This window comes from Nomascus leucogenys, chromosome 10 (assembly GCF_006542625.1).
Source record: "Nomascus leucogenys isolate Asia chromosome 10, Asia_NLE_v1, whole genome shotgun sequence".
In the NCBI taxonomy this organism is placed as follows: domain Eukaryota; kingdom Metazoa; phylum Chordata; class Mammalia; order Primates; family Hylobatidae; genus Nomascus; species Nomascus leucogenys.
In genome coordinates, this window is record NC_044390.1 from 9,133,630 (window position 1) to 9,160,801 (window position 27,172).

Genomic DNA, 27,172 nt, shown 5'->3' on the forward strand with positions numbered 1-27,172 from the left:
GCCATCTGACCAGTCAGTTTTGGAAAGTGATCTGTTGAGAATATACAGTTACCTAGTGGCAGGTCTGGGAAAAAGAAATTCACTCTTTAGACTCCAGCCATATATCCTTTTTTTGGGGTGGGGTGGGGGGGTGCGGAGGCCGAGTCTCACTCTTGTCACGCAGACAGGAGTGCAGTGGCTTGATCTCAACTCACTACAGCCTTCGCCTCCTGGGCTCAAGCAATTCTCCTGCCTCAGCCTCCCGAGTAGCTGGGATTACAGGTGTGTGCCACCACACCTGGCTACGTTTTTTTGTATTTTTACTAGAGATGGGGTTTCACCATCTTGGTCTGGCTGGTCTCGAACTCCTGACCTCAGGTGATCCACCTCCCTCGGCCTTCCAAGTGCTGAGATTACAGATGTCAGCCATGTGCCCGGCCCCTGTATCCTTTTTATTATTAAAATATTTGACCTTGCACACTTACTAAGAAACAGGTAAATATATGTATACATTTTACTTTCTTAAAATCTACTTTTACTTTTTAATTATGCTTCTGTTTTTATTCTTTTTTTCCCTAAACTTTTTTTTTTTGCAAATTTGCACAGAGTTCTGGGCTTATGACAGAATCCTCACTGGTCCCTGCATAATCTGCATATCTGTGTGTGTATGTAGTTATACAGCAATAAAATAATTAATATCTGTGAACCCAACTTCTTAAATATTGTCAGTAACTTAACTTTTTATGTGCTCTTCTCCTTGCCTGTCCCTAATTTGTAACTATCATCATAAACTTTATTTTAATCCTTTGTATTTTTAAAAAGCATTATATATAGTTTACCTAAACAATAAATATATTATTTTTTTTATTTTTATAAAAAATACTAAATCTAGTCTTCTAGGACTTCTTTTTGTTAAAGATCACATTGCTAATATTCGTCCTTGTTGCATGTGGTTGTAGTTCATTCATTTTTACTGCTGTATAATAATATTCCATTCTATGAATTACCGTAACTTGTTACCTGTTGTCTGGTCTGTAATAGACATTTAGGTTGTTTCTAGTATTATGCTATTACGGACATGTTGCTGTGACCATTTCTGTTCATAGTTTTGGGTAAATGTGTTACAGTTTCTCTTGGATATGTACCCAGGATTAAAATCTCAGGATACCTTTCTCAGGAAGAATTTGAATTTGCTGGCCTAATATTATTACTGGTTAACTTTTCACCAGATAGTGTAAGTTGGATTGCTCTCATGGAGAATGTAGGGCATGTACAACCCAGAGGTGTAACCTCTCAGTGCTTGCTTTATCAGTTAAAAAGGTTGGTTTTCAAATGACTGCGTAGGGTAATTTGAATCTCAGAATTATCAGTAGTCTACTATAACCTTTCTGTAGTTGTACTTTGAGAAACGCATTACTTATATATGCAACGCATTACTTATATATTATATGCAAACTCACGACTGGGAGTGTTCATCACATAACTGAGATGTAAAATAATTGCCTTCTTGTCTCTCCTGTTTTTGTTTGTTTTTTGAGACAGGGTCTCACTTTGTCTCCCAGGTTGGAGTGCAGTCACAGCTCACTGCAGCCTTAAACTCCTAGGCTCAAGCGATTCTCCTGCCTCAGCTTCCTAAGTAGCTAGGACTACAGGCACATGACACCACATCTGGCTATTTTAAAATATTTTTTTGTAGAATTAAGGGTCTCACTGTGTTGCCTAGGCTGGTCTCAAACTCCTGGCCTCGAGATGCTCCTGCCTCAGCCTCCCAAAGTGCTGGAGTTATAGCCATGAGCCACAGTGCCTGGCCTGAGCTTCCTTTTAATGGGCTTTTTTCCCCTTTTGTATATAACCATTTGTATATCAAAATGAGGCACTACCTCAAGTGGTTACAATTGCTCTCTTGGTTCTATTCTGAGTAAGACCATTATTATCAAAAGCATCAGATGACATTTCTAATAGATCACTTTCTGAATTCTCTGAAACTGAACAGCTGTTTAAAACAAATGCCCTTTCTGTGGGGATTTATCATCTGCAAATCAATTTATTATTCATGATGGAAGTATCTACATTCCGAGTGACATTTAAATCAGATTTTAATTATATTTTGAATTTTAATTTATTGCCCAACAGACAATGTATACAAAAATATGTTTAAAGAAAATAATGAAAATAAGTTTCAGTTGAAAAATATTATCTTGTAAAAGCAGAGGGATCTGGGGGATTATTTATACAAATGATGGTGTTGAGAAACAACCTTAATAAACCTGTTCGAAGCTTCTCAGCTACTGGTTATTTTTGTCTAAGTTCTTACTGAACTCAGGAGGTAATGGGTAGGGATGTCATTTCATGTAGGGGTTCCAGTATAGTGAACTATAATGTCTTGATCTCTACAAGCTTAATAAAGGCAGCCAATTAAATTTTAAAACTTAGCACAGTGGCTCATGCCTGTAATCTTAGCACTTTGGGAGGCCCAGGTGGGAGGATTGCTTGAGTTCAGGAGTTCAAAACTCCATCTCTACAAAAACAAATATTAGCTAGGTGTGATGGTGCATACCTGTAAGTCCTAGCGACTTGGGGGGCTGAGGCAAAAGAATTGCTTGAACCTGGGCAGTGGAGGCTTCAGTGAGCCATGATCCCATTACTGCACTCCAGCCTGGGTGACAAAGTGAGATCCTGTCTCAAAATAAATAAATAAATTTTATGTATGTTGTCACATGCCTCAAACAGTTTTCATGTAAAGTTCATTTTGAGTATGTGTGCTATTATTTGAATTTTTGGCCTTTGAAATAATTATGAAAACATTTATCGTTATTATCCTGGAGTTTCACTCATTTGCAGAATAACTTCATTCTGAAAGTGATATAACACCTCCCAAGACTAAGTAATATTAACAGAGTTAATATTTTATCTTTTTGCCCTCAATGACTCCTGTATTGCTGGGGACATGATAGGGCCTGTGTGTGAATGTTTGTTGAAATTAATGAATATGCTTTTTAATATAGAAGAGAAAACCTAAACACAGCAGTTTGTGTGAGACCGTGATCAGAAACTTTGCCAGTTAATAGATTGACTTCAATCAGGGAGACAGAGCCTAAGTCAAAAAAGATGACTAATCTCTAGTACTGTGTTAGTATTTGCTATCATTCATTCATTCTGTAGGTATTTATGAGCACCTGTTGAGTGTCAGGATTTGTTCTAAATGCCGAGGATACAATAATGAGCAAAATATATTAATTCCTCGTTCTTAAGGAGACCACATTCTAGTGGAGGTAATCGACAATAGACCAATATATGCCGGGCACGTTGGCTCACGCCTGTAATCTCAGCACTTTGGGAGGCTGAGGTGGGCGGATCACGAGGTCAAGAGGCCGAGACCATCCTTACCAACATGGTGAAACCCTGTCTCTACTAAAAATACAGAAAAAATTAGGTGTACATGGTAGCGCGTGCCTGTAGTCCCAGCTACTCTGGAGGCTGAGGCAGGAGAATCGCTTGAACCCGGGAGGCAGGGGTTGCAGTGAGCTGAGATCACGCCATTGCACTCCAGACTGCACAACAGAGTGAGACTCCATCTCCAAAAAAAAAAAAAAACCAATATAGAATGTTAGACAGCAGGACTGTGGAGAAAATTAAAGCAGTTAAGGGGAATAGAGTATTAGCTGGGTGTAGAGTTCTCACTGTTTTGTACAAGGTGACCAGGGAAGTGATATTTGAGTAGAACCTGAAAGGAAATAAGGAAATGAGCCATTAACATCTGGAGAAAATGCATTCCAAGCAGAGGAAGGGCAAGCGCAAAAAAAGAAACAGAGACTGTGCTGCTATAGTGGAGTGGGTGGGAGCAGAATGGCAGAAAACAAGGTTAAAAAGGAGATGGGCAGGCCATTTATGAGGCTTATCAGGACCTCATAAGCCATTTAAGAACTTTGAGTTTAACCATTGAGTAAGTGCCAGTCATTGTAGGGTTTTGAAGAAGAGTGATTATGTTATTTATGATCTAATATGTTTGCTCTGGCTACTATATAGAAATACACTATGGGCAGTGGGGCAGGGAGGGCAGAGGTGTTGGGGTGGGAGCAGTAAGACAAGTTAGGATGCTCGAGATTTTTTTTCTTAAGAGTTGGGGTCTCACTGTGATTCCCAGGCTGGAGTGCAGTGACGAGATCACAGCTCACTGCAGTCTCAAACTTCTGGGCTCAAGTAATCCTCCTGTCTCAGCCTCCTGAGTAGCTGGAACTTTAGACATGTGCCACTCTGCCTGGCTAATTTTTAATTTTTTTTTTAAGAGGAGGGGTCTCACTTATGTTGCCCAGGGTGGTCTTGGAACTCTTGGCCTCAAACAGTTCTCCCGCCTCAGCCTCTCGAGTCACTGGGATTACAGATGTGAGCCACCATGCCCAGTTGGATGCTCTAAACATTAAATTCTAAGCAAAGAGATGATGAGGCTGGGCTTGGATCAGGATTTGAGCAGTTCATGTGGTCAGACTTGATACATTTTGAAGGCTTTGGTGATGCATTGATAGTGGAATGTGAGAAAAGGAAAGAGTAAATGTTAGACTGTAGTTACCATCCATTTACTGCCATGGTGAAGACTGCAATAGGAGCAGAGTTTGAAGGAGTAGAGATAAACGTGCTATTTTCTTCTCGAAATCTGTCTCTCGTGCTAGATTTTAATTCTTCAGTAGTTAGCAGGTAAGAGTTGCTTCCTAACTCTGGAAATGTGCTACTGTGGAAAGAAAATTGAGTTGGGATCCCTAAGGTGAAATTTTAAGACCTGACTCTCACTTTCAGAGACTTGGCCAGATCACTTCACTTTTTTGAGCCTCTACAGGCTCTGTTTCTTTAATCATAAAATAAATTGCTTGGCCCAGGTTGTCTCTAATGTTTCTTCAGTTGTCAGAATTGATGTCTCTATCCATTCTGTTTGGAACTGCGTTGATTACACTTGGCCCTTGTCTACTTGTTAACTTTAAGTATTCCTCAAGTTTCTGACCTTGCCTCTTATTACACATACCCCCTTCCTGGCTTCAGTTGGTTTTATGTAAGTGCAATTCTCAGACTGACACTTTAAACATTGACTTTTTTTCTGAGGTCTAGATTAAATTTGTTCCAATAGGTTCAATCCTTAATTTACTTTTTTCCCCCAAACTTACTTCCTGTGCTCAGCAATTAGTAATTTTGATTATGGTTACTATTATTACTAGCTATTACCTTTCTTACTGAATTATTAATGTTCTGTTTGCTAAGATAGGTTAATTGAAATTCAGCTTGGGAAACTAACCTAGCAAATCTCACAGTGTGATTTGTGATCCTGAGACCCTTTCAGAAAGCCCACAAGGTCAAAACTTAATTTTCATAATACTAAAATATTTGTCTCCCCCTCCCCGCCGCCTTTTAAACTCTGTTGACATTTGCCCTGGTGGTACATATGCAATGTGTGTAAAACTTCTGGCTCCTTATTTCAAAATCATGACAGTGGCATTCTTTACTTCCCACATACAGGGAAAGAAACAGAAACAATTTCACTTAAGAATGTTCTTGATGAAGGAGTAAAATGTATTAATTTTATTAAATCTCACCATGTCTGTCTTAATGTCTGTGTGATGAAACCCGAAGCATAAGACATTTCTGCTACATAGTATAGCCATACAATGGAATAGTAAACATCCATTTAGAAAGATGATGTATAGCTACATTTATTTATATAAATGGATCTCCATGAAATAGTTGAGGGGAAGTAGCTGAAATGTGATACTTGAAGGGAAAACAGCCTATGAAACAGCATATATGGCCTGATGGAATTCATGTGAATGTTATTGATATGTGTTTTTTGGAACATTAGGTTTTGTAAAGTGTTAAAAGTGTCATTGATATTACATGGCCAAATACATTTGGAGCGTCAGTAATACTTATTAGTATATTAAGTCTCTGCAAAATTTTATAGTTTTTCTACTTTATTCGATTTAGCTTTCCAGATTTGACCAAACTATTAATAGTAGTGGGACAGGTGGCTTCTATGTTGTATGAATTCTGTACACCACTTTTAATACCTTCGTATGGAAAAACAAACAGTATTCATTACCAAAAACCTGTGTCTGATCCAATTCAACTATTTCGTAAACTCTAATACTTTAGAAAATTATCATCTATTTGAGTAGCAAAATAGCTGTAATTTGAAATACTGTCACTGAAAGACTTCATATTACATCTTTGCTCTTGATTATGGGTCACATTTTTCTGTTTCTTGGTCTCCGATTTTTTATTTGCTGTCAGACATTGTGAAAAAGGACAGTACAGACTGAAGTATTCTGTCAGGTCACTAGTGTTAGGGGCTGACTCAGTTCAGTTTGGGATGGGACCTTGTTGCAGTTTTAGTTTTCTTTAGTTTACCACTGATAACAGATGTTGTGAAGGTAGGATGAGGACACTCCCTTTATTAGAGTTTGGGATCTGAGCACCTGTGAGATTCAGGCAATCACGCCATCCTTTATAGCCCACCCCAGCCTTTATAGCCCAGTTTGTTGTACTGTGGGAGACCCCTCTTTGTTTCACAGCCAGCTGTTGGCATTTGGAGCAGCTGGGACATGTTTTTTTTTCTCTAGCCCTACTTCTGGCTTCAGTCCTCACCTCTGGAGAGAGCACTAAACTAATACCCTGCCACCTTCCTTTGGCAGGCATGACCTTGCACTTAGTGTGCCCCTTGAACAGGGGTTTCTCTCAGCTCTCCTGCCTTGTCCCCAGCATTCTGTGGTCTCATCGCCTCACCTTCCCTTATTCAGCTTCAATACTTGGAAGGGATCCTATTGGGAAAGTGCAGATTTGCTTTGTGAGTGAGATTTCTGAGATTTTAATCTATCTTGCCCCCGTGTTCCCCTTGAAAAGTCTGTTAAAATTTGGCTAGTTTCCCCCTCCTATTGCAGGTTCACTTCTCCTTTCACCATGATCCCAGCCCTGTTTTCTTTTCCAGAAAGGGCTTGTTCCTCTAGAATTTAGTTGATTTATTTTCTTTGCATCCTCAGCTTTCTGAGTTTAAAAAACTATGATTTTATAGTTTGTCTGGCTCATTCTTACTGTTAAGCTGGGAGCAACAACAGTCTTCTGTGAGCGTCTACATCATAACCATAAAGCGCTAATCCTGATACACTCTGTTGTGTTCAGCATAATTGGTATAGGTCATATTGAAATTATTTAGCCAATTATTTCAGTAAAGCTCCACTCAAATGAAATATTGACCATATTTAGGCTTGATGGAAAACTGATATAAATGCCTGCTAACATGATAGTTAAAATGTTTTTATTGTGATAACATATACAAAACAAAATTTACCATTTTAGTTATTTTTAAGCATAAAGTTCAATGACAATTAAGATCGAAATTTTGTGTAACCAGCACAACTATTTCTAGAGCTTTTTCATATAAGTAGAATCATCCAATATTTGTCCTTTTGTGTCTGACTTAGTTCCCTTAGCATAATGTTCTCAAGGCTCATCTATGTTGTAGCATATGTCAGAACTTCATTTCTTTTTATGGCATTGTACGTATATGCCACATTTTGTTTATCCGTTGATTGGCAGGTTGTTTTCACCTTTTGGCTGTTGTGAATAATGCTGCCATTAACATTGGTGTACAAGTATCTGTTTGAGTCCCTGTTTTCAGTTTTTTTTTTTTTTTTTTTTTTTTTTTTTGTATATCCCTAGGAGTAGAATTGCTGGGTCACATGATTATTCTGTGTTTAGTTTTTTGAGGAACTACCAGTTTTTCACAATGGCTACACCATTTTACAGTTGCATCAGTGTTCCAGTTTGTCCACATCCTCACTGACACTGCTTTCTGTTTGATAGTAGCCATCCTAGTGGGTATGAGGTGGTATCTCATAGTGGTTTTGGTTTGCATTTCTCCGGTGAGTAATAATGTTGAGCATCTTTTTATGTGCTTATAGGCCATTGGTATATCTTTGTTGCGATGTGCATTCAAGACCTTTACCCATTTTTAAATTGGGTGTTTGTTTTTTGCTGTTGAGTTGTAGCAGTTCTTTCTGGATATTAAACTCTTATCAGATATATGATTTGCAAGTATTTTAACCCATTCTGTGGGTTGTTTCACTCTCTTTACTATCATTTTAAATTTAAAGTCCAATATGTCTGTTTTTTGGGGTCTTTTTTGTTGTTGCCTGTGCCTTTGGTGTCATGTTTAAGAAATCATTGTGAAATCCAATATCAGGAATATATCTTCTAAGAGTTTTACAGTTTTAACTCTTATATTTAGGTCTTTGATTCATTTTGAGTTAACTCTTGTATATGGTATAAGGTAATGGTCCAGTTTCACTCTTTTGCATGAAAACATCCAGTTTTCCCAGCACCATTTGCTGAATAAACTGCCCCCTCCCTATTGAATGGTCCTGGCACCTTTGTCAAAAATCAGGTGTGAGTCTGTGTTTGGGTTCTCAGTTCTATTCTATTGGTCTATATATATCTATTCTTATGTCAATACCATAATGTTTTGATTATTGTAGCTTTTTATCTTTTTATTAAGTCTTGACATGAGGACACATAAGACCTCCACCTTTGTTCTTCTAGTTCAAAACTATTCAAGGTTTCTTGGAATTCCGTATAAATTTTAAGATATCGTCGTCGTCTAGCCTTTTTTTTTTTTTTTTTTTTTTTAAATTTGAGACAGGATCCCACTATCACCCACGCTGGAGTGCAGTGGCATAATCATAGCTCACTGTAAACCGGAACAAATTTTAGACTATGTTCTTTTTATGCAAAAGAGCACCATTGGAATTTTGGTAGAGATTGCATTAAATCTGTAGATCATTTGGATAATGTTGACATCTTATTAATATTAAGTCTTCCAATCCATGAGTATGGGATATACTTTCATTTATTTAGGTTTCTTTAATTTTATTCAACAATATTTTGTAATTTTCAGCATATAAGTCTATCACTGCATTGGTTAAATTTATTCCTAAGTATTTTACTGTTTTCGATGCTATTCTAAATGGATTCTTTTTAAAATTTCCCTTTCATACAGTTCATTGCTAACCTATAGAAATACAACTGATTTCATCATGGCAGTTTTCTCTCTACATCTTAAGGAAATTAGTTTATTAGCTCTAACAGGGTTTTATTTGTGGATTCTTTAAGGTTTTCTTCATATAAGATCATGTCATCTCTAAATAGGGATAGTTTTACTTTTTCATTTCCTATTTGGCTGCCTTATATTTCTTTTTCTTGCCTAATTGTTCTGACTAGAACTTCCAGTAGTGTATTGAATAGAAGTGGTGAAAGCAGGCATCTTTGTCTTGTTTTTTATCTTAAAAGTTTTCAGTCTTTCACCATTGAATAGGATATTAACTGTGAGTTTTTATATATGGCCTTTTCATGTTGAGGAAATTCCTTTCTGTTCTGTTTATTGAGTGATTTTATCATGAAAGGGTGTTGAATTTTGTAAAATCCTTTTTTTTTTTTTTTTTTTGCTAAGTCAGTTGAGAAGTTCATGTGGTTTATCTTCATTTTGCTAATGTGATGTATTACATTAGTTGATTTTCTTTTTTTGAGACAGAGTTTTGCTCTTGTTGCCCAGGCTGAAGTGCAATGACCCAGTCTCGGCTCATTGCAACCTCCCCCTACTGGGTTTAAGCAATTCTCCCACCTCAACCTCCTAAGTAGCTGGGATTACAGGCATGCACCGCCATGCCCGGCTAATTTTGTATTTTTAGTAGAGACGGGGTTTCACCATGTTGTCCAGGCTGGTCTCCAACGCCCGACCTCAGGTGATCTACCTGCCTTAGCCTCCCAAAGTTCTGGGATTATGGGCGTGAGCCACTGCGCCTGGCTACATTAATTGATTTTCTTATGTTGAACCACCGTCGCATTCTTGAGACAAATCCTAGTTCATTACATACCCATTTGGTATAATCTTTTTAATATGCTACTGAATTCAATTTGTTAGTATTTTCTTAAGGATTTTTGCATCTATATTTATAAAGGATACCGACTTGTAAAATTTTCTTTTCTTACGATGTCTTTGTTTGGCTTTGGTGTCAGGGTAATGTTGGCCTTACAGAAGTCAAGAAGTGTTATCCCCTCTTCAGTTGTTTAGGAATAGGTTGTTAATTCATCTTTAAATGTTTGGTAGACTTTACCAGTAAAGTCATCTGGTTCTGGGCTTTTTTGGTTGGAAGTGTTTTATACTGATTGTCACCTGACTTCTTAGGTATATTTTGGTTGTCTGTTTCTTCTTAAGTCAGTTTTGCTGGTTTGTGTGTTTGTAAGAGTTTGTCTATTTCATTAAGCTATCCAGTTTGTTGGCATATAATTGTTCATAGCATTCTTTTATAATCCATTTTATTTCTGTATAATTGGTAGTAATGTTTCCACTTTCTGATTTTAGTCATTTGAGTGTAATCTCTTTTTGTTAGTCAGTCTAGCTAAAATTATTTCGTTGACTTTTTTTTCTTTTTCTTTTTTTTTTTTTTTTTTTTTGAGATGGAGTCTCGCTGTGTTGCCCAGACTGGAGTGCAGTGGCACGATCTCAGCTCGCTGCAACCTCCATCTCCCAGGCTGAAGCAGTTCTCCTGCCTCAGCCTCCCGAGTAGCTGAGATTACAGGTACATGCCACCACATCCAGCTAATGTTTGTATTTTAGTAGAGATGGGGTTTCACCATGTTGGCTAGGCTGGTCTCAAACTCCTGACCTCAGGTGGTCCATCTTGGCCTCCCTGCACCCAGCCTATTTTGTTGATCTTTTAAAGAACCAACTTTCTGTTTTATTTTGTCTCTGTTCTTTTTCTATTCTCTATTTTGTTTATCTCCAATTTGGACTTTATTATTTTCTTCTTTCTGCTAGCTTTGAGTTTTGTTTGATGTTCTTTTTCTAATTCTATAAAGTGTACCATTAGGTTATTGAGCTCTTCCTTTAATGTAAGCTTTGATAGCTATAAACATCCTCTTTACACTTCTTTAGCTACATCTCATATGCTTATGTATGTTGTGTTTTTGTTTTCATTTGCATGAGGGTCTTTTTTATATCTCTTGTGGTTTCTTCTTTGATCAGTTGCTTGTTTGAGAATATGTTGCTTAATTTCCATATATACATGAATTTTCCGGTTTTCCTTCTGTTCCTGATTTTTAGTTTCATTCCATTTTGATTGGAAAAGATGCTTTTTATGATTTTAGTTTTTTAACGTTTATTAAGACTTGTTTTATGGCCTGCCTTATGGTCTGTCCTGGAGAATGTTCCATGTGTGCTTGAAGAGTGTGTATTCTGCTCGTTAGGTGGAGTGTACTATGTATATCTGATAGGTCTAATACAATAGGTTTATAGTGCTGTTCAAGTCCTATATTTCTTTCCTCCCCTTCCCCTCCCCTCTCTTCCCATCCCCTCCCCTCCACTCCCCTCCCCTCCCCTTTCTGTGAGACAGAGTCTCACTCTGTCGTCCAGGCCGGAGTGCGATCCTGGCTCACTTCAACTCTGCCTCCCAACTTCAAGCAATTCTCCTGTCTCAGCTTCCTGAGTATCTGGGATTACCCGCATGCACCACCACACCTGGCTAGTTTCTTTTGTATTTTTAGTAAAGACGAGGTTTCACCGTGTTGGCCAGGCTGGTTTGAAACTCCTGACCTCAGGTGATCTGCCCGCCTCTGCCTCCTAAAGTGTTGGGATTACAGGCGTGAGCCACCACACCCGGCCACGTCCTGTATTTCTTTATAAATCTGTCTGGTTCTTCTGTCCAGCACTTAAAATAGGATATTGAAGTCTCCATCTATTATTGTAGAGTTGTCTGTTTCTTGTTTCAATTCTGTTTTTGCTTAATATATTTTTAGTTTCTGTTTTTAGGTGTGTAAATGTTTATAATTGATATAGCTTAATATCTTGAACCCCTTATAATATATGATGGCCTTCTTTGTCTCTTGTTATCATACTGTTTTGTCTGACAAAAACATAGCTACACTTGCTCTTTTTTGGTTACTATTTGCATGGAATATTTTTTCCTATCCTTTCACTTTCAGTTTCTTAGTGTCTTTGTGTCCAAAGTGCTTCTCTCTCTCTTTTTTTTTTTTTTTTTTTTTTTGAGACAGTCTCGCTCTGTCACCAGGCTGGAGTGCAGTGGTGTGACCGGCTCACTGCAACCTCTGCCTCTTGGGTTCAAGCTATTCTTCTGCTTCAGCCTCCTGAGTAGCTGGGACTACAGGCACCTGCCACCATGCCCAGCTAATTTTTGTATTTTTAGTAGAGATGGGGTTTCACCATGTTGGCCAGGATGGTCTTGATCTCTTGACCTCATGATCCACCTGCGTTGTCCTCTAAAAGTGCTAGGATTACAGGCGTGAGCCACCGTGCCCGGCCTTTTTTTTTTAACGGAGTTTCGCTCTTGTTGCCCAGGCTGGAGTGCAGTGGCGCAATCTTGGCTCACTGCAAACCGCGCTTCCCGGATTCAAGCAGTTTTCCTGCCTCAGCCTCCTGAATAGCTGGGATTATAGGCGCACGCCACCACGCCTGGCTAATTTTATTTATTTATTTATTTTTTGAGATAGAGTCTCACTCTGTCACCCAGGCTGGAGTGCAGTGGCGCGATCTCAGCTTACTGCAACCTCCACCTCCCAGGTTCAAGCGATTCTCCTGCCTCAGCCTCCCGAGTAGCTGGGACTACAGGCGTGTGCCACCACACCCGGCTATTTTTTTGTATTATTAGTAGAGATGGGGTTTCACCATGTTGGCCAGGCTGGTCTTGATCTCCTGACCTTGTGATCTGCCCACCTCCACCTTCCAAAGTGCTGGGATTACAGGCGTGAGCCACTGCACCTGGCCAATTTTTGTGTTTTTAGTAGAAATGGGATTTCACCATGTTGGCCAGGCTGGTCTTGAACTCCTGACCTCACGTGATCCACCCACTTCCCAAAGTGCTGGGATTACAGGTATGAGCCACTGCACCCGGTCTCTTTTAGACAGCATTTAGGTGGATTGGGTTTTAAAAAAAATCCACTCTGACAATCTCTGCCTTTTAATTGAAGAGTTTAATCCATTTACATTTAAAATACTGATAAGGAAGAACTAATTTTTCTAGTTAGCTATTGTTTTCTGTATGTCTTATTTGTTTCTAACTCCTTAATTTTTTTATTTTTGCCCTTTTATTGCACTTAGCTAATTTTTAAAATAGTGTCCCATTCCAATTCCTTTTTTTCTTTTTCTGTAATTTTTGTAGTTAGTTTTTGAGGATTATAGTTAACATCTTAAAATGATAGTAACCTCATTTAAATAATACCAACTTAGTAGTATATAAATAGTCTGCTCCTGTATATCTGTCTTCCTTTTTATATTGTTATTGTCACAGATTACCTTTTTATATTTTATGTGCCCATCAGCAGATTTATAATTTTTTTTTGCCTTTTAAGAGAAATGCAAATCAAAATCACAATGAGATAACATATCACACCAGTCAGAATGGCGATTACTAAAATTTCAAGAAACAACAGATACTGGCAAGGTTGCGGAGAAGGAGGGATGCTTTTACACTGTTGGTGGGAATGTAAATAGTTCAACCATTGTGGAAGACAGTGTGGCGATTCCTCAAAGATGTAGAACCAGAAATACCATTTGACCAGCAATCCCATTACTGGGTATATACCCAAAGGAATATAAATCACTCTGTTACAAAGATACATACATGTCTACATTGCAGCACTATTCACAATAGCAAAGACATGGAATCAACCCAAATGCCCATCATTGATAGACTGGATAAAGAAGATGTGGTACATGGACACCGTAGAATACTATTCAGCCATAAAAAGGAATGAGATCATGTCCTTTGCAGGGACATGGATAAAGCTGGAAACCGTTATGCTCAGCAAGCTAACGCAGGAACAGAAAACCAGACACCTCATGTTCTGACTTATAAGTGGGAGCTGAACAGTGAGAACATATGGACACAGGGAGGGGAACAACACTTACTGGGGCCTGTTGGAGGAGGGCAGGGGTAGGGAGAGCATTAGGGAAAAGAGCTAATGCATGTTGGTCTTAATACCTAGGTGATGGGTTAAGTGCAGCAAACCACCATGGCACATGTTTACCTGTGTAACAAGCCTGCTCATCTTGCACATGTACCCCAGAACTTAAAAAACGACAATAAAATAATTAAAAAAACAAGAAAAGCAAAAAGAGTTAAAAACCAAAAGTGCGTTAATACTCTCTTTTATAATTACCTGTGTAATTATCTTTACCAGTGTTATGTCTTACGTCCTTTCATTACAGCCTGAGGGTTTCCCTTTATCTTTCTTGTAGAGTAGGTCTACTGGCAACATACTTCCTTGGCTTTTGTTTATCTGGAAATTTCTCCTTCATTCTTAAAGGATAGTTTTGCTGAATATAAAATTCTTAGTTTTTGTTTTCTCTCTAGATTTAAAATATGCTATTCCTATTGCTGCCTGGTCATCACAGTTTATGATGACACATCAGCTGTTAATCTTACTGAGGAGCCTATGTATATGTCTAGTTGCGTTTCTCTGGCTGCTTTCAAGATTCTTTGTCTTTGAGTTTCTACACTTTGGATATAATGTGTCTGAATTTTGTATCTCCTTTGAATTTATTCTTGGATTTATTTGAAATTTTTGGATGTATATATTCATATCTTTCATCAGGTTTGAGAAGCTTTTCACCATTATTTCTTCAAATATTTCCTCCTTTTTTTATCTTTGGGGACTCCTATGCTGTGTAGGTGGGTACACTTGATAGTGTCCCTGTCCTGTAGGTTCATCAGGCTCTATTCATTTTTCTTCATTCTTTTTTCTGTGTATCTCTAAGACAGGATAATTTTAATTGCCTTGTCTTCAAATTTGCTAATCATTTTTTCTGCCTGTTGCAATCTGATGAACCACTCTAGTGAATTTTTTAATTGTAGTTATTGTAATTTTTAGCTTTGGAATTTTTGTTTGATTCCATTTTATAATTTCAGTCTCTTTATTGATATTCTTGTTTTGCTCATACATTGTTTTCTTGATTTCCTTCAGCTCTGTGAGCATATTTAGGACAATTGATTTAACGTTTTTGACTAGCAATTCCAAATTCTGTGCTGCTTCAGGTTTCTGTCAAATGCTTTTTTTCTTAATGGGCCATGCTTTCCTGTTTGTGTGCTTTGTGGTTATTTGTTGAGACCTGGCCACTGTACTACAATGTGGTAACTGTGGTTATCAGATTCTCCCACTCATCAGGCCTTTCTTGGCTAGTTGAAGGCTGTTGTCATCCCTTTGTGACTTTCCAAAACCATTTTTGCAAACTGTATTTCTTGTGTGTATAGTCACTGAAGTTTCTATTCCATTATCTCTGTAGTAACTCAGTGACCTGACAATGATATAACAATATCTGGTTTAAAGAAGAAGGTGCTGCCTTATTAGATCTTCCAGTAGATGCAGGTGTGCCTCCCCTGTCCAGTAGCCCCAGAGGGCCTAAATAAAGGCAAGCATCTGCCTCTGTGCCTGTCTCTCAGTGATCTGCCAAACTGACCAAAATATTCGAACTTGAATTTTTGGAGGACAAAGTTCTTCCATTGCCTGCTATGGCACTAATAAGTTGCTCCAGAGATGGGGGCTGCTATTCCTTACTGTTGTGGCAAAGCTGAGAAATGGTAGCTACTGGTTTGCCCATGTGAGTCTCCTATCAAGATCAGCAGCCTCTGCATGAAGCACTTTCCTTGTTGTTGTAAGTGTCTAATTAGGTTCCATACTTGGAAGATAGTTGATTCTTGTTGTTTTTCCAGTTTACTGGTTGTTTTTGATACAAGAACCAAGCTCTAGAGCATTCTTCTCTGACATTTTACACCTCAAGTGTCATAATAAACTAATATTGTCTTTCTTATGATATTTTTGAATGGAGGAAAATCTTTGGTACATTTCTTTTTTTCTAGTTTGTGTGTTTCACTATTCGTACTATCAAAAGAAAAGAATCAGCTCAGATTTGAACACATCAAGGATTAATTTTTTTTTTATACGGAGTTTCTCTCTTGTTGGCCCAGGCTGGAGTGCAGTGGCACGATCTTGGCTCACTGCAATCTCTGCCTCCTGGGTTCAGGCAATTGTCCTGCTGCAGCCTCCCGAGTAGCTGGGATTACAGGCATGTGCCACCACACCCAGCTAATTTTGTATTTTTAGTAGAGATGGGGTTTCCCCATGTTGGTCAGGCTGGTCTCGAACTCCCGACCTCAGGTGATCCGCTTGCCCTGGCCTCCCAAAATGCTGAGATTACAGTTGTGAGCCACCACACTTGACCAAGGATTAACAATTTTAAGTGTTTGTGTAAAAAACCTGTAGCATGATTGAAATTTTAATTCAGTGCTCTGTCAGTGTTTTGTACAATCACTTCATGGTTTTGTTTGTTTGTTTGTTTGTTTGTTTGTTTGACATGACGTCTCACTCTGTCACCTGGGCTGGAGTGCAGTGGCATGATCTTAGCTCATTGCAACCTCCATCTCCCAGGTTCAAGCGATTCTTCTGCCTCAGCCTCCCAAGTAGCTGGGATTACAGGTGCATACCATCACGCCTGGCTAATTTTTGTATTTTACTTTGTGTTTTATGCAAATAACAACATTGTCTCTACTGAAGAAAGTTTAAGTTTTAAACATTCGTTATTCCTCATTCTGTATGATTAGCTTACATGTCCTAGAGTGTGTTCGGTATTTGTCATGGCTTAATTATTGTGGGGAAAATAACAGAATATTTGCTTACATGCCACCTAATGAGTTCACTTTTTTACAATAGTTTTTATTTGTGGTCATCGTTGCTGAAAATGTTATGAAGAAATAAATCTGTCTTTATCTCTTTGGTATTTCAGAAAGACTGACAAAAGCAACATTATGTGGAAAAATCTTAGCTTCCCGTATAAATCCTAGATTATATTCTTCACAATACTTGATTTGTTCTACATGTACATTTTGCTTATTTACCTAAAGGAAAGTCATTTAGTCATTTAAAAACAATATTTAGCCTTTTCTTTAATATTTTGCAATTATTAACAAAAAATTGTTTTAAGAATATTTCAAAAACATAAACAGTGGATTGCCACTCTAATAAGTCCTTTTATATTAGAGTAGCTTGAATATAAGGTGAAATTGTATGCAAAGAGTTTCTTACTGCAAGTGCTGAGAAAACCACACTATAACACCATTTTTACAAGTAAAGACTCACACTAGAACATCTAGTTTGGTAGTATTTATGGCTGTTATCTTCTTTAAAAACAGTGTATGGTGTGCATATTTTTCTATTCGTAAGGCCCAAACTCAGTTGGCATTCTAGAATCATTATCTATATTCCTTAAGTAAATAGAATTCTTACCTTTTCAGGATAAAAGAAACATAAAAACTTTCCTTAATTGTATAGCAGATAATCCAAGAACAAGTTTAGCCCAAGGTGAAGTAAGATAACAATGCATTATATTTGCAAGTTCCTTTTATGTACTTATTGTTGAAAACTGATTTTTGAACATTTTCAACTGTCTTTAAATGGAGAGTTATATGCTGTCATTCTGTAACCCTTCACTGCCCTTTTACAGTTTTAAATTTGATCTAAGTATTACAAAAAGCTAGAAGTGTTTTTGACATCTAGAAAAACATTAGTTTTGCAGTACACACACGTACATATATGAGACGTGTGTGTATATACATATGCAATGTGTGTGTGTGTGTGTATATATATATGATAAGTGCTATGAGTAGAAACAAAGGATAGAGGAATAGAGAGAGTCAGAAAAGGGCTCTCTGAAGAATGACATTTACACTGAAATGTGAATATTTAGTCATTTACCATTAAGTCACACTGTTTAATCTATCTTAACATTCATAGAAACAATAGTGTAGGATGATGGCCTCCAGATTCATCCATTTATTCTAAGCAAACTAATGTAGGAACAGAAAACCAAATACCACATGTTCTCACTCGTAAGTGGGAGCTAAGCAATGAGAACACACGGACACAAAGGGGATCAACAGACCCCGGGGCCTACTTGAGGGTGAAGATTGGAGGAGGGAGAGGATAAAAAAACTACCTATTCGGTGCTATACTTATTACTTTGGTGACAGAATAATCTGCACACCAAACCCCCATATATGCAGTTTAGCTGTATAACAAACATGTTCATGTACTCCTGAGCATAAAAGTTAAAAAAAGAAATGATAGTGTAAAGATCTTAATAATCTCAAAAATTTTTATTGAACTGATAAAATATTTTAACCAAACTGTTGAGTGTTCCAATTTTAGATAATCAGTAATTTAGCACTGCCCTATTATAGTAAATATTAAAGATTAACCTTAAAGCCAATGTAAGTAGTAGTTTTTACGTCACAAAAGGTGTTTTTAGTTTAGCATATGTGCCTTTGTTCTCAGCTAACGAAAAAAGTTAATATGCACAGTTCTACTTAAAGATAATTAGAAATGTCAGGGAATCTATTTCATTTGGGAATATTTTTTCTTTAATAATGATCTAGGCTGTGGTAATGAAATTCTTTATTATCTGTGTTTACAAATCACTGTAACTTAATTAAAATTTTACAATTACACCACAGATTAAAAATAGGAACAATTTGAAGATGTGATTTTATTTGAAAATTTTATAGTAAGGTTTAGCTTTATAAGTATTTTTCTCTTGCTTTTATGAATTAGAAATATCTTTCTTATTCCTGACAGAATATAAAATAAGTATAGTTAAAATTATTTTATAGACCAGGATTTTCTTCACTCTTTGATGATGAAATAAGTGCCATGCATATTATTCTGAGTTAGAAGAACATAGAATATCCCCTGATACATTGTTCAAATGCACTATATGAAGAAAAGGTTAAGGTTTATGTGATTCTATTTTTTTTTCTCCTAGACTCACTTAAAACCATGCTGATATAGAGCATATAAAATGCATTTTATATGCTCTTATTATAATCATCTATAAAATACATTTTATATGCTCTATATCAGCATTGTCCAGTAGAAATGTAATGTGCACCCCATGTGTAATTTTTAAGACTTTTGTAGGCATATTTTTTGAAAACTTTTTAAAAGGCAGAGTTAATTTTGGTGATTTTTTTTACTTAAACATCTAAAATATTTTTCAACATTATTTTATTTTATTGATTGATTGATTGATTGAGACAGAGTCTCACTCTGTCATCCAGGCTGGAGTGCAGTGACATGATCCTAGCTCACTGCAACCTCTGCCCCCTGGGATCAAGTGATTCTTATGCCTCAGCCCAAGTAGCTAGGATTACAGGCATGCACCACCATGCCTGGCTAATTTTTATATTTTTAGTAGAGATGGAGTTTTGCCATGTTGACCAGGCTGATCTTGAACTCCTGGCCTCAAGTGATCCGCTCACCTCGGCCTCTCAAAGTGCTGGAATTACAGGCATGAGACACTGCGCTTGGCCCTCAACATGTTATTAATATAATAGTTACTAACTTTTTTTTGGTGAGGGATAATAAATGTTATTGTCTGAAGCCACTAAGGTTTTTTTTTTTTTTCAATTTTTAGAAAAGTTGTAAAATACACATAGCAAAATTCACTATCTTTACCATTTTTAAGTGCAGTTCAGTGGTATTTATTTCATATTGTTCTGCATCTGTCACTATTTTCCATCTCTAGAATTCATTTCATCTTGCAAGATGTAAACTCTCTACCCATTAAAGAATAACTTCGCATTCCTGTCCTTCCCCCAGTCCCTGGCAGCCAAAGTCCACTGTGTATTTTACAGTTGCAGCACAACTCAGTTTGGACTACATACTTTTCAAGTGCTTATTAGCCTGCTGTTGGCTACAGTTTTGGATAGCTCACTTCTGTGCTGTAATAGATACTGAATCCATTTATAGTTAGTCTATGTTACAGAATGTTACTGTGTTATGTGAATTAATTCTGTAGTAACATTTCTATAATACTTTGTTATTTTTGTCCTTATTTGTCATCCAGAACAATAGGCAGGTCTCCTGGTCAGCAAAATGTTCATTCAAAAATGGTGTGGCAAGATTCTGAAGTGGTTATGTCTGTATAGTTGGATACTGCAACTTTCTCCTTTGCTTGGGAAGTGCATATATTATCTCATCTAATCCACATCAAAACCTCCATTTCTGCCTATGATGGAGTAACTTGTAACAGACTAAAACTGCTGAAAACTAGAAATGCTAGAGGAAAAAATCGTTTTGAAGGCGTTGTAAAGCTTCTCAGTGAAACAACACTTGAAGAGTCAAGATTCAGGAGAGAAGGGAGACAGACACACTCTGTGCTGGTTTTCCTCTTGATCCATTTTCCAACTCTTAAGCTATTGGGAGTAAGAAGATAAAAGCTGAGCAAGGCATAAGAGATGAGCAAAAAACGACTGAGGAAGTTGAATGGAGCTTTCAATAGTTTGTTGTTGTTGTTCTGGCCCTAGGTTTACAGTTGGAATCTGTTGAAGAGCCACACCACAGAGTGAGGACAAATCAGAGGCCTACCAATCTTGGTAGTGTCTGAAACTCAGTCTCAAGTGAGCTCAGTCCCAATTGGATTGCATCAGTCTGCTCCTACAGAGTTAAAAAAATAAAAAGTAAATCCTCTCTGGAGGAAGGTAACATCATCTGGAGGCTCTACATTATTTCCATATACATTTGCATATGCTAACTCACAACGTCTTACATACAATAAAAAATTACTAAGCATACAAAAAGATGAAGAGAAGAAAATTGACAAGAGAAACAGATCCATAGATTGTTCAGACTTTGGAGTTAAAAATGGGCTTTAAAATACTGTATTTGGTTCATGAAAATAGATGCTGAGGTGGAGAATTTCACTAGAGAACTGGCATCTGTAGGAAAGAATCAAATGGAAATTCTAGAGCTGAAAAATATAGTAACTAAAACTAAGAGCACAACAGATGGGTTTAACTGCAGACTAGACACAGCTGAAAAGAGGATTGTGAACTGGAGGATACGTTAGTAGAAAACATTTAGGAGCATAAACTTGACTTTAAACTGAGCTAAGGAATAGAAACTTTTCAATATCTCACCAAAGTATGTCTCTTATTTTAGAGCGTATGGGTGAAAAGAGTCCTTATTAAAGTGCAGTCGCAACTCTTGCTATTTTAATGTGTATTTAGTATTTTTTGGTATTTTTATTTTAGTGGATTTAAAAAAAATTATTAAAAAACATTATTTAAAAGCATCTCATTCTATCACTCAGGCTGGAGTGCAGTGGCACATTTGTAGCTCACTGCAGCCTCAAATTCCTGGGCTCAAAGTGATCCTCCCACCCCAGTCTCCTGAGTAGCTGGGCATACAGGCAGATGCCACCATGCCTGGCTAATTTTCTTTGTTTTTTTCAGTAGAGACGAGTTCTCACTGTTTCCCAGGCTGGTCTTAACCTCCTGACCCCAAGAGATCTTCCTGCCTTGGTCTCCCAATATGCCAGGATTACAAACATGAGCTACTATGCCCAACTGGTTTCTATGTTAAAATATAATAAATATATAATATGAAAGTGGTAAAATATAAAATTATTACTTATAAGTTTATTTGTGATACCTCTCCCCCCCAGCTTTTGAGCAAACAAATTATTCTATAACTAATATGCATAGGTTACCTGTTCAGTAAACGCAGTTACTTAGAATAAATCCTTAGAATGAGAAAATAAGCAAAACATGTACAGATATAAAATAGATATCCGGAGCTGGATGGTAAAACCCCTGTACTTTAACATAGAGGAGTTGTACGGCCCTTACTCTTGGTTGGGACAGTGGTTATAGTGTGCATGGCGATCTGGTAAGCCAGCTCATCATAGAAATACCAAGTTAGAAAGGAAGTTGTGGGTCAAGAATTTGGGTTTGGCATAAGTACCTTGTTTCATCATATCCAAGACTCTACCATGAATTATACCATTAATTTATGTACCTGTAAGAAAAAATACTGTCAGTTACATTTTGATATCACATTAATTGTGAGATACATTCTGATTTCAAAGATGTTAAAGTGTGGAGGAAAAAGTAAATAGTAATTCTGGTTTTAAATCTCAGTTCTGTCATTTATTTGTTTGACATGAGTCAGGGAACTTCTTTGAGCATGTTTCCTCGTGTGAAAATGGGATAGTATACTCTACCTTTCAGAATTAGGAAGACTGAATTAGAGATATGAAAGTGTCTGCTGTGTGTCAGGCATTCAGTACCCACTAATTTGGCTTTCGTTTCTTCCTTCTAAAGCTTGGTTCTCTTAGGATGAAAGAGACACTTGAAAGCCTAACAAGTAAAAACAACACCGAACTCTAATGTACTGGCTGTGTAAGAGCATAAAAAGGAAAATTTCTTGTTGGAGCTGTTTGTCAAACATTGTTCTTTGTCTTCCTCCATTACCTCACCCGCTTCCCAGTTATATCTGAAGATATCACTGGCTGGTTCCAATATGATGATTGATATTTATGTTATAGAATCTAAGCATCAAAATAATGTTGATATTTTACTATAATAGTTTTTAAAATACACATTTTAAGAAAATCTCCAGTCCTTCTAAACTTATTCGTGATGCTTAAAGTCCCACTCTTTAGTTACATGGAATTCCTGCTCTTCTGATGATGCCAAATAAATACAGCATTATTCAGAGTAGGTGAATCTTTTTAAAAAAGGGGTTGGATTTGGTGATGTTTGGCAGAAGTGAGAATTCCTCATTATATTCCTATTTTAAAGATTTCCAGTAAACCCAGGCGGTATTTTTCTTTAGTGGTAAAATATTTATAGCTTTAGTTTTGTGTTTATTCTTTTCTTTCAGGATTTTTCAAGCCACATTCAATTGATAGGATGAAAAAATTTAAGAGAAGGCTATCCCTCACACTCCGAGGAAGCCAGACTATTGATGAATCATTGTCTGAATTGGCTGAACAAATGACTATTGAAGAAAACAGCAGCAAGGATAATGGTAAATATTTGGCATAGGGGGAGATCCTTCCTCCTTTTAATTACTTTATGAATAGAATGTAAATTTACTTTTTAGATAAGTTCATAATAGCTTCCCTTTGTTTATTTCTGTCTCATTCCATGGTTTCTTAGGAAATTGAAGACTATATAACTTTTGTTTGCTTACTAACTGGAATATATCCCTCTTACTCCAACATTATGATACCTGGTCTCAAACCCTGATGAATTGTTCTATTCCACATATCCTTCCATTTTTCACTAGTTCTTAAATAAGAATGCATTTTATAATATTATCTTGATTGTTAAATAACTATTAATATTTTTGTTATTCTTATAACCCAAGTTAATACAGGTTAAAAGTGCATAGGAAGTCTGTGAAATTTCTGTTTGTGGCTTCATCATAGTTTCATAATGTTTCATGCATTTGACAGTGCTTTTTGCAACATAAAGTAGTAGTATCCAGATGTTAAAATAAAAAGAGCTTGTTAAATGTATTAAATACAAAATCCTGGTGAAATTTCTGGAGGAAGGCTACATATCGAAATCTGAAATAGCCGTAGGGATGTCATAATGGTAACTGGGAAGGAACTTACGTGACTGGCTTTCAATGTGTCATGATGTGCAGAGTATCTGGCAAATCTTCCTTACCTGTGCCTGAAATTCCGCTGTTAGAGATTTGTGGCAGTGGTTGGAAAGCATGGACACCTTTACCCCTTCCACTAGAATGCACATACTTATGTTTTGAGAGAGGAAAAGGTATAGTGGAGTGGGCTCTGGACTTTTTAAAGTCATAGGTTTGGATTTTGGATACACTTAAACACTTCCTAGTTGATGACTCTGGGTAAGCCATTTATTCTACCCAGGCTTCAGTTTTCTTATTTACTTTACTCAGAAGGGTCATTATTTGCTCAAGGTTACCCAGCTCCAGAACCAGTACTTTAGAACCCAGGTTTCTTCACTTCAAAGTCTACAACAGTGCTACTGTTCTGCAAGGACCCCTTCATTCGTTAAGGTTTTCCTTGATAACATCTACCTTTTTTTTTTTTTTTGAGACAGAGTCTCACTCTGTTGCCCAGGCTGGAGTGCAGTGGCGCAATGTTGGCTCACTGCAACCTCCGCCTCCTGGGTTCAAGTGATTCTCCTGCCTCAGCCTCTTGAGTAGCTGGGATTACAGGCATGGGCCACCATGCCCAGCTAAGTTTTTTGTTATTTTTAGTAGGGATGAGGTTGGGGTTTCACCATGTTGAGCAGGCTAGTCTTGAACTCCTGACCTCAAGTGATCTGCCTGCCTCGACCTCCCAAAGTGCTGGGATTACAGGTGTGAGCCACCGCGCCCGGCCTCGTTTTGTTTTTGTTATGGCGGGGAGGAGAGAGGGATAGGCTCAGTAGGAAATTTAATATAATAATTTGGATATAATTATATGTAGGAGGGGAAAATTGTACATTTGGGTCAAATCTCAAACATTACTTTATGATTTTACTGTTGTTCCTCTTGCCAGAGGACCTATTCTAGATACACAGAGCAAAATCCTTAATTCTCTTTTAGACCCCCTCATTGAATTTTTGGTGGGACCCCCCCATTGAATTTTTGGTGGGAAGCCCAGTGTGCCTACTCTTAGGATAGAAGGGTCTTGCCAATGTGTTTGCCAGTGATGATCAGGAATAAAATAAACACAGTATATATCTTAGTGGATGGTTTCTGGGACATATTTTTAGTATTTGACTACAAGACAATCCTCTTTTCCTAAAGAAAAGGTATGAGTCAAAGAAAATGAACGTATGTTTTAGCTAATATTTTAGACCACTTGCATATTTTCTGTAGTATTTTGGTATTAACTATCATAAAACATGCTTTGTTTTTAACAAATGGTGAAAGATTAAAAATATTTGTTTTTTCAAGTTGTATATGATTTTTAAAACTTATTTTATTACAGTAGTAACTTTTAATAGGTAGTAAATAAGGGCAAATAGGCCATCTATTGAGTTTCTCCTTGACCTGACTTACTTGAAGTAATACTTGAAGACGTTGTAAGAGACATCGATTCCTCTTGGGTTACAAAGATTGCTAGTAGCATAGGCTACCATAATCTACTATTGCTTATTTTCTCTGTAATAGCACATGGATTTCACCAACAACTTTCACAGAGATTCTACACCTTTTTGGTCACCTGTCAGTGCCTGATAGCTGATTCCAATGCATTCTTTTTTTGTGGAACATATTTTAGAGTATAAATGCTGTTAGATAGGTCACATACACAGACACAGTCCATGCCAGAATACAGAGAATATAGCATAATGAATGACACATACATACTTTTTAAGTGATCTTCTCACATACAATGTAAGCAGTTTATGAAGCAAAAGTGAGCTTTAAAGCCAAATAGTAGCATAATGCTAGCTGAAGGAGTAGGAGGAATATACAGTCATGCATTGCTTAACAGTGGGGATGCATTCTGAGAGATACATTATTAGGCCATTTCATCATTGTGCAAACATCAGAGTATACTTAACAAAACTAGGTAGTACAGCTTACTAGACACCTAGCCTACATGGTACAACCTGTTACTTATAGGCTACAAACCTGTACAGTGTATTATGGTACTGAATACTGTAGGTAGTTGTAACACAATGGTGTTTGTGTATCTAAGTACATCTAAACATAGAAAAGGAAATGCATTGCACTACTATGTTACATCGGGTACGGCATCACTGGCATCACTAGGCTATAGGAGTTTTTCAGGTCCATTATAATCTTCTGAGACCACTGTTGTATATGATGTCTGTCATTGACTGAAACGTCACATGGCACATAACAGTAGTTTATAATTTCCCTGAATAAACTGCCTTTGGACCAATTTTTGATCACTTGTCTCTTGATTAGTCACAGGCATGATCACAGTCCTATTACTCTTGCATATCTAGGCATGTGGCTGTCATGCATACTCTAGATCTAGAACACATTAATTGGGGGTAATACTATAAACATGTTGGAGAAATTATGTGTATGATGCATTTGGTTATAGTTATACCCATAATCTCACTCATGCATGTTCTACCTCTATCCAAACAGAATAGAATATCCAAAATGAGATATTATCTCTCTCATTTAGATAACTGAGTCATACTATGAAGGTTTTAACTCAGTTATAAATCTATAATATAATTCACATTACTTTGTCTATTTATGGAAACTATGTTTGCACATTGACAGGTGGGTTGAACCCAAGGAATGATGAATCCTGAATTTGTATTCAGTATGTTAAAAAAAAAAAAAAAAAAGTTGAAAGTTTGCCAATTTAGTTCATGTTAGCATACTGGCCTTAACTCAATACACCTTTCCCTAAATATGAAATAAAATTTTTGCACAAAAATTTACAAACTGAAATGTACAAAATATTTTTTTCTGTAGTGCCTGGAAGAAAAAGAATTTTGAGCCCATCAGTTTTCTTTTTACTAACTGAGAAGTGTTTAATGTTCAATTTTTAAAAACCTGTCAAGGCCAAGCATGGTGGCTTATGCCTGTAATCCCAGCACTTTGGGGAGGCTGAGGTGGGCAGATCACTGGAGGTAAGGAGTTCTAGACCAGCCTGGCCAACACGGAGAAACCTCGTCTCTACTAAAAATACAAAAATTAATGGAACGTGGTGGCACACGCCTGTAGTCCCGCAGCTGCTCAGGAGGCAGGAGAATTGCTTGAACCCAGGAGGCGGAGGTTGCAGTGAGCCGAGATGGCGCCCCTGCATTCCAGCCTGGGTGACAGAGCTAGACTCCATCTCAAAAAACAAACAAAAACACCTGTCAAAAATTAATTTACCTCAGTTCTTCAAAAAGTTAAACATAGACTTACTATATGACCCAACAATTCTATTCCTAGGAATATACCCCAAATAATTGAATCAGGTAATCAAAGTCTTGTACACAAATATTTATATTTGTAGCAGCACTATTCACAACAGCTAAGGTGGAAACAACCCAGATGCCCATCAACAGATGAATGGATAAACAGAATGCGGTCTGTCCATAGAATGGAATATTATTCAATACATAAATGAATGAAGCGCTATGTGCTATAGCATAGATGAACTTTGAAAACTGAAAGGAGCCAGACTCAAAATACTCTGTGATTCCATTTATATGAAGTATCCAGAATAGGTAAGTCCATAGAGACAAAAAGTAGATTAGTGGTTCCCAGAGGTTGATAGGGAGAAAAGACTGAGGAGTGACTGGTTAATGTGTATGGGATCTCCTTTGGCGATATGAAAATGTTTTGGAACACAGGTGAT

General features: G+C 37.2%; 1 protein-coding gene across 1 annotated transcript in view; it reads left to right on the forward strand.

Annotated features, from left to right (window-relative positions):
- CDK17 (cyclin dependent kinase 17) overlaps positions 1-27,172 on the forward strand; it is a 115,818-nt gene that overhangs the window by 42,805 nt on the left and 45,841 nt on the right. The window contains exon 2 of the mRNA XM_030819794.1: positions 22,744-22,890. Within this exon, the coding sequence (XP_030675654.1) occupies positions 22,773-22,890 (118 nt within the window). The 5' untranslated portion in view covers positions 22,744-22,772. The remainder of the gene's footprint in view (positions 1-22,743; positions 22,891-27,172) is intronic.